Source organism: Limulus polyphemus, unplaced genomic scaffold, assembly GCF_000517525.1.
Source record: "Limulus polyphemus unplaced genomic scaffold, Limulus_polyphemus-2.1.2 Scaffold2951, whole genome shotgun sequence".
NCBI classification, from domain to species: domain Eukaryota; kingdom Metazoa; phylum Arthropoda; class Merostomata; order Xiphosura; family Limulidae; genus Limulus; species Limulus polyphemus.
This window is the reverse complement of record NW_013668561.1, coordinates 97,546-106,726: the sequence shown is the minus strand read 5'-3', so window position 1 is coordinate 106,726 and position 9,181 is coordinate 97,546. Positions and strand designations below refer to the sequence as shown.

The following is a 9,181-nucleotide window of genomic DNA, read 5'->3' as shown; positions in this document are numbered from 1 at the left end:
CTATGAGACCTTGAGTCGAAAACTATAATTAGACCTCAAATTGGTCAAGAGGTGACAAAGCTATGAGCTAAAAGTTTGTACTTGAAAACAAACAAACAAACAAAAACTCAGAGCCATTCTATGAGCTGCTCATTCATGGCTAAAAATATCTCTTGGCTTAACAAAAGATTTTATAAAAATGTTAATATAAAATTGTTCTCTTGATACTTAACAGCAATTTTAATCCACCCAAATTGGACATAACACAAGGAAAGGAGTTATTCAACAAATCCCATACTTTTCACATTATAAAACAGAAAGTTCATGATTATTATAGATTTTTACAAGAACAATGAATACAACTCTTGAGAAAATCTCACATAATTAAAAACGTTCACCAGAATAATATGGAAACTTCAAATATTGAATGCAACATATTGTAGAACCGAGTTTGATGATTTGCACAAGATGTAGTTGTGGTTACTTAGTAACTGTACCACATACATTATTCCTCAAGTGTGAATCACTTGTTGTAAAGGGCATGATTTAGTGAATTTACTTTAATTATACAATTCAAGCAATTTATGATGATATATTTCAAGAGCGAAAGCTTAGCAAGCTGTTACAATTAGTTCTGATGATAAATAACCATAAAATTTTACAAAAATTAACATTTTCTTACACTGAACTGTAAAAAAAAATGCCTGTTACTACGGGTGTGTGCAGTAGATGCCTCTCTTCTCATTAATTCCAGTTGCAGAAAGTTTATCCTGCTTCAATGGTTGGGTTTGAGAGACTTTGTCTGCCTCGTAATACTGGCAATGGAACGTCTATGCTCTGTTCATACAGTTAGGCAATTGCTGCTTGTCCTCCTTGTAATTCAAGTTACAAGATGTCTCTATCCTGCATTTATGGTTGAGTGAGGCATGATTTTTGCCCATAATACTGGTTACAGCTTTCCCCGCATCCTGAACTTGGAATTACAAGGAGGACTCCACATAGGCTGGCCTCAAATAATATTTAATCATTGGTTTTATTGAGTGCAGTCTGCCCAGGCTTTGCCCTCTTCTCCTGAGTAGATAAACGAGCATAAGTATAGTAACACTCAGGAGGAAGCCTCCATGGTCCACCATCCTAGCAACTGAGAGCTGAAAGTGGTAAGGACTCCCATGCTTCACTTGATGTGGAATGCAGACTCCTTTACAGACCAGAGACTGGAAATCTCTTGAGAGAGCCCCTCACCCTACCAAAGATGCATCCAGGAACAGGTGTAACTCTGGATTAGGCAGAGGAATGGGAACCCCCACCATGGTCTGATCACTGTTGAACCACCAAGCTAGGTCTGTCCTGATCACAGAAGGAAGGATAACAGGATGGTCCAAGGGATCCAAGGAGAAGTTCCCACTGAAGTGAATGCATATGAGCTCAACCCATGGGAATGAGAGCTTCCAAAGAAGCCCACATCCCCAAAAGTTATAGAACCTCTCAAGCCGTGAGAGAAGGAGAGGTAAGGGCCTTTGTGATTGTCCAGTCCATATCCCCAAAATGAAGAGGAAAAGGCTGGGCCTGACTGAGGTGTGAATTGAAGAAATCCCACAACTCAATCAGCTATTGGGTGGGGGTAAGAATAGACTTTGCCAACTGGGTCAGAAAATCCACCCATATTGCTTCCTGTAGCAGGAAACATGTGTGTGATTCATTTATTGCAAAAGGGAATAAGTGAGCATGACCCAGTCATCCATATATTGATGAGTGCAAAGTCCTAGTTAGTGAAGGTGAGGGGCAAATAAATGACCCATTTAACAAAACACATAAGGAGCTGAAGAGAGACAGAATGGCAGTGCCCTGAACTGGATCACTGGACCCTAGTGGACAAACCATAGAAAACAACGAGATTCTGGAGCAATGGGAATGTGAAGATAGGCATCCGTCACATCATACTTGGTCATCTAGAGTCCTGGGGAAACATCCACTGAAGTGAGAGATAGGACACCATGGTGAAGCGAGGGGGCTCCAGAAAGGAATTCAGCCTGGACAGATCTATGATTGGTCTCCAATCGCTTTGGGACGAAAGGGGGAAGATGAGCCCCCTTCCAGTAAAACATCCCTCACTAACAAGTCCCAACAGCAAAGTAGCCAGGTATTGAGGAAAAGAGCAGAGGCCAATAAATGAGCCATGGTGGCCCAAAGGAGGGTCCTGAGCTCTTCTGAAAAGACATCAGGAGATTGATGAAAGGCCTTAGACTAAATGGAAGGAGGAAAGGTAGTGCAAAAGTGAGGTCAGGGAAAGGCAAGTCCTGAAAAATCGTACCTAATTGAAGCGGGTGGAATCCCCAGGAATCTAGCCCCACAGGGGAAGGAGAGGATCTAAAAGGGATCCGAGAAATGATATTAAGCCAAGGTACATTGATCCAACAAATGAGGGGGATGGGGCATGCCTATACCTGACTGTAGTTGATCAGAAAATCACTAATGTCAAGAAAAGGAGGAAAAACATAATAATTGGAAGGTGGTCTTTCACCCAGTAAGGCAGGAGAGAAATCATAGGCTATAGGGGAAACACTTAAAACATGACATACCTGATTGACAAGTTGTAAGAGGGGAGTGGGTGGTGAAATGTCCTGAACAGGTGTAGACTGTGTCAGACCAAAAAAGGAAAGTCCTGGAAAAATAGAGTTAAAATTATCTTCTTTGTGACAGTAGGCCTCAGAAATATGGTCAGGTGGACAAGAAGAAATCACTGGCCAAACATAAGGCTCTAACTCCCTCCAATCCAAGGCTTGAACTTCCTTAGCAGACGAAGTCAATCCCATGTCTTGGGAAGTCGTGTCATGTGCATTGTCATTTATGGTGTGAATATCATTGCCCACCACATTAAATCTCGAATTCATATTAAAAACATAGAATTCGAAAACTAGAATTTAACTGAATGTAAAATTGTAGAAACAATTGAAAACAAATACAAAATTAAAAAATTGTGAGATTAAATTTTGACTGAAAAAGTAACAAGGCACAGACAAAAACTGTAGTCACACTCGCAAAAATTAAACACACATCTAAACTATGTTATTCCAATCGAGAAAGTGAGAATTGAGCAGGAATAGCAGAGGGAGCTAGTTGTGCTGTTATAGGTGGCGCAATACTATTGGTAGAGAGTAGTCACATGATATGTACATGTTCAGAAAATGCACGAAACTTGTGGGGTATAAATACTGGTGTGCTGATTACTAAAATTCTTTTAGCAATGCTTAGATGGCAATCAATGATCGAGATGACCTTTTGTGTGAGCAGAAGTAAGTCTGTTTAGGAAAACTTAACTTGTGCATGCGAGTTTTTGTAAATTTAAGATATTGTTAATTTATTGAACATCTACTTTAATTGATTTGGTTCATTTTGAATTTTGCACAAAACTACATGTGGGCTATCTGCACTAGCCATCCCTAATTTAGCAGTAGCAGACTAAAGGGAAGGCAGCTAGACAATACCACCCACTACCAGCTCTTGGGCTACTCTTTTACCAACGAATAGTAAGACTGAATATCACATTATAATGCCCCATGGCTGAAAGAAGCATATTTGGTGAGATAAATTTGAACAAATGGTCTGAAGTTTTCCTTGACTTTAAGAATTATCCATATACCACTTCGTAATAAAAGTTTATAATAATAAGTGTGAAAGAAACCAAACTGAGCCTTGAAATGAGTGTTAGAGCATTTTTATTATACTAACAAATTCACTGCAAATTAGATGGGACCTGGCATGACCTGGAGGTTAAGGCACTTGATTTGGTTTCCTAAATGTATTCTTGGGAGACATAGTAACTCATAATCTTCCAATTAATATTAAAAATTATAAATCCAACAATAAAATTTCCTTGAAGGTTAACAAAACTAACAAAAACTTACATTAAAGGTTATCAAAATCTAACATGGTGAATATCCAAGCAAATTCTAAACTTATCTTGGAAGATATCAACACCAACCATAATTTAACCTAAAAGAATTTCAAGACTGTCAATAAACAAAGATAGGAAGATATCAAGTCCAACAATAAACTTACCTAAGAGGTTATCAACACCAATTATTATCTTTTCCAATTGATATTTTAGTAAGAATGATTCAAAATTTAAGCTGTTTTTCAAATCTTCTGTGATGCAAACAATAAGATTTTCTACAGTATTTGTAAATCCAGAAAGTTGCTCCACATCCTCACAGATTTGCTCCTGTAAATGATCGAGAAACTGCTATATCTTCAATGAAGCTTATTTTGAAAGATTTTTAGACATCTATGAATATGCTTTTCTCTGATATTCTGAGTTTATTACTAATGACTTAATATATCTAATTATTATCATTATAATAATGGTTTCAATAGATACATTAAAACAATTTAAACAAATGCATAAAATACTTTAATAAATTTCTATATAATGTTGATATTTTGTAAAATATGTGATATTAATAGGAAATTGCATATTTATATATATATATATATATGTGTGTGTGTGTGTGTGTATACAAGTTGTGAAAGTCTTAAAATTTATAACTTGGTCAATGGTTAATTGCAAATGCAAGCAATTTTGTGGAAATGTTAGAATATAATGCTGTTTGAAAATGATCTTCTTACAACAAATGTAAAACTATATGCATCAGTAATCAAGAAAGCAAAGATGACTCCTTTACTAAAAAAAGTTACCCAGACTAACTGATTTGAAAAGAGAAATGCCAAACAAAGTTACAAATAGCCTGTAGCTCAATACCATCTCAAATTCTCAGGCAAACAGCTTTTGGCAGGAGTCCAAAAACAATTCTTGTTCAATAATACTCTGAAATATGTTACTTTTTTTTGTTTGTGTGTGTGTAAAGTATATTTTTTTTACAAAATCAAGAAAGGCCTAAGTCTAACAAGATAAATAAAAAATTGGGAATTTAAAAACCTGCAAATAGCAATCTTAAAAAAGTAAGGAAATAAGGCTGGAGATACTATAAACATTATTTACTCAAATTACAAACCCTTAGTTTGGTTCCATGCTGTTACCTAGAACTTAACATTTTCTTCCACTGAAAATGTATTTCCGAGAGGTACTTACCTTTCTCACACAAAGTTTGTTTCACTCAATGGTGATTTCAACCCATCCCGGCTGACCCATTGATTGAACAAATTGGGGTCGGTCTGCTTTTCAAAATAGGGAATCACAGACACCCATTGTTTTTTTCTCTGGTGTAACGTTCCTCCAGACTCCCCACTGCATTTAATCTCTCCCCCTTTTCTTTCAATAGAGAACAGGAGTCCTTTACACTTTTCAGCTCCTACTTGCTGGGGTGGTGGACCATGGAGGCTTCCTCCTGAGTGAGTCTAGAAATTTACTTTATCATCCATACTCATCATTAACCACTCAGTGAGAAGAGGGCAAAGCTGGATTCCCTCATTCCATTTCCCCTAGATGCTTTTTGTAAGGTGGACAGCTGTCAAAACAAAAGTTAACATTTTTCTGAAAGTGAAAATGTATTTCTGATAGATACTTACCTCTCTTACAAAAAGCTTTCTTGACTTATACTGCTCTCTATTTACACAAATTTTTCGCTCACCACTAGCCTTTATACTTCTACTGACATGAAAATGACTATGCAGCAACCTATAGCAGTACAACACTACCCCTATCATAACTAATCTTGCAACATGTTAATCACTTCAAAATTGGTCAGATCAAACCAAATCACACCGGAAGTGGGGAGGACAGGTGGGAAATGTGAAAGGAGGTAAGTATCTATCAAATACATTTTCAGTTTAGGAAAATGTTAATGTCCAATACAATATCTTACCTCTTGTGGAGGGCTGGTGAGAAGATGATCCCTCTTTACGAAGTTTTTTTTCATTCTTTGGGTCCCTCCTTGTTTCTGTCCTTTTTGGTGAAACATTACTAAAGGGCAAAGAGTATTGTTTTTAATTCTTTTTCACACCCTATGGTTTTACTTTGGGCAGGATCACCCACCTGGGCTCTATACCTTCCTACCATCTGCTGGATGTTGGTTCCCACTGGTTCTGGTGTTGTATTGGAGGTGCATGCATGCAGCAGTGGGTTCTTGGTAGGGACGTTCTTCTTCCCTGCCAGTACCCATTTTTGAGGTGAAAGGTAGAGGACCCTCTTCCTACTGCGGACCTGATGAACAATGGCACATGCTGCCAGGTGTTGGTTGAGATCGAATTCCCATTTATGGTCTGTTGCACCGTAACCACTTGACGCCCATGGGTCTCATTATTTCTCTCTCTCTCTCTCCTCCAGTCCAAAACCTGGCAGTGTTGGGAATTGTTATCCAGTCCATAAAAGGAGGAGGGTAACCAGAATTACACATACGGGAATGTGTCTTGTCCAGCTACAACCAACACCAGTTCCACTAGGAACTGACATCAAGCAGATGGCAAGAAGAGAAACCCCTATTTGTAACTCTTCACAAAAGAGAATGAAAACGTAATCAAAGCAGAAACGTTAAGAAAGTAAAACTTGTGTGTAAGTGAATCAAACTGCAAGCAAAAACACATCTATTCAATAGGACTGCCAATCGAGAAGTAGTTAACATGTGCAAGATTAGAGAGTGTGCTAGTTACAATAGAGGTAGTGTCGCAGGTTGCTGCATAGTCATTTGCATGTCAGTATGCAGAAACAAGTAAGAGCGAAAAATTTGAATCGATAGAGGGCAGTATAAGTCAAGAAAGCTTACTGTGAGATGAGGTAAGATATCATATCAGAATAATAAATAGGTTGGAGCAGGTCCAGCCTATGTGGGACTCTCCTCGTAATACCAGGTTTGGGATGACAACACCCTGTTCCTATGGTTGTGTGCAGAAGAAGCCTCTCTTCTCCTTAATTCTGGTTGAGATTCTTTCTCTGCTCCTACAGTTGAGTGAATATTCCATGTTCTCCTTGTAAGTTCAGATGTCTCTTACCTGCACTTACGGTTGAGTGATTTACGATTTCTGCTCATAATACTGGTTATAAAAATTGCCTCTTTCTTATGGTTGAGTTGAGGCAACACCATGACCCCCTAATGCCAAGTTCAATTTGTTGTACTTCTTACTCCTACAGTTATTTTAACTTCCTCTTTTCGTAATTCCTATTGCTTGATGTGTGCCACTGTTTACTTATAGTTGGAGTTGTTGAGTATATATAACACGGTCCACATGCCCTAGCCACTATGTTTATGTTACAATATATATATATTGTGTTATCTTAAACCGCCTAATGCCATGGATGAGTTATGGAACCTTATCTATTTGGTTGAGGTTGTGTATGTACATAGCTCATTCTGTTTATATTTTAATATGGATTGCGCCTCTCATAAATTGCATTTGTGCACATCATCTTAATGTTGAGGATGAGTCGTGGAACCTCGTCTGTACAGTTGAGTTTGTGTATGCACATAGCTAATTCCGTTTATATTTTACTATGGACTGCATCTCTTAGAATGAATTTCATTTGTGCACATCCTTTTCTTTCACCCATGTGTGATTCATTTCCTACTTCAAGAGCATGCCTGTTCCAGACGTAGTGTGACACCCTATAAGTGTGCTTAGTTTTCATCTTGGAGCACACCCGTTCATTCTGGGTGGTCACTTTACACTTGGTTTCTATGCTTGCACCTAAACTGGCCCCTCCACCTTTGCAATGTGGGATTCTATCTTCACACATTTCCCACCCTTCCTTCTCACGACCTATATTCTTCTTTTAGAACCTGCCAATTCTTGAAAGTGAGGATTAAGTGGAAATAGCAGAGGGAGCTAGCTGTGCCAATATAGGTGACAAAATACTATTGGTGGAGAGTAGTCACATTATATGTACATGTTCAGAAATGGCACGAAAATGATGGGGTATATAGACTGATGCACCGATTGTGAGAATGTTTTAAGCAATGTTTAGATGGCAGAAAAAGATCCATGCTATTACCTAGAATTACATTTGGTGGAGTCAAAATAGGGATTTGTAGTTTGAATAAGTAATGTCTACAGTATCTCCAGCCTTGTTTCCTTACCTTTTTTTTTTTTACAATTCATATTCACAGGTTTATACACTCCTAATTTTTTATTTATCTTGTTTGCTGGCTTTTTTATGCTCAACTATGGGAAAAGGATAACTTGATATGGTAGCTAACTATATACATTGTAATGATACTAAATATAGCTAGTAGCTAGCTGATACAGTTTTCACTTCATACATAATATAGAGTTGGCTACTTAAAGACACCGACTGTATAGTGTACAAAGCATTGGGTATCTACATGTTACAGTCATCTAATGTTCATCTATCATTGGCTGATAATTCCTGTTTCACCTTGTACTTAAACTTTTTAATTCTTTCAGCATGAGCTCGGTCTCTGGGACCGACCTCATAACCATTTTTTGATGTTACAGTTTTCATGCTATAACTTTTAAATAAGTAAGCGTATTTTAACGAAATTTGGCAGACTGTCACTAAACATTACAATGCTTTCATACACAAAATATCAAATCTTTTTATTAAGTCTTATGGCTTTTTCTTTTCACATGTTGCCTATCCGACATGCAAATTCATTTTCATTTTAAGATTAAAAATACTTTTATGCATCAGAAAATTTTCAAATTTCACATGTGAAATCTTTATAATGTCCAGATAGTAATCAAATGTTACTTAAGAAAAAACTTTATATTTTATCTGTTATTTTCAGTAACGAATCTCTGTATGGGTTTAGTAGATTTGACTGATCTTGTAACTACAATAAAAAATTAGGAAATAAATCTAATTATGCCTCTTTCATTGTAGAATGACAACAAATTATAACTTAAAAACATAAATGTTTAGACTAAATAGCTTAAATCTTATAACATTACATTTATATATATATATTATTATTTATATTACATTGACCTTTCAGCCATGCCTGGCTAAGAATACAAAAGCTACAATGATGTGACACATGTGCTATCATGTTACCGTATCCAATAATATAAACTGACTAAAACACAGCCAAGACAGGTCACTTTGTAAAGACTAAAGGTGGACTAGTATTTTGTAAAATACAGTCACATTTCAGTTATTATACATTATATATGTATATAGATTATTGCTACTTTTGAAATAAGTTCTTAAAGTTTTTTTCCCTAAAACATAGAATAGTAAATAAAGAAGTAAAGCAAACAATTATCTCTACTAGTTACAAACTTTGTAGTC

The 9,181-nt window shown here is 36.8% G+C and overlaps 1 protein-coding gene across 1 annotated transcript in view; it reads right to left on the bottom strand.

The window, feature by feature from the left end:
* LOC106468294 (protein CIP2A-like) overlaps nt 1-9,181 on the bottom strand; it is an 88,995-nt gene that overhangs the window by 29,677 nt on the left and 50,137 nt on the right. The window contains exon 12 of the mRNA XM_022396633.1: nt 4,039-4,201. Within this exon, the coding sequence (XP_022252341.1) occupies nt 4,039-4,201 (163 nt within the window). The remainder of the gene's footprint in view (nt 1-4,038; nt 4,202-9,181) is intronic.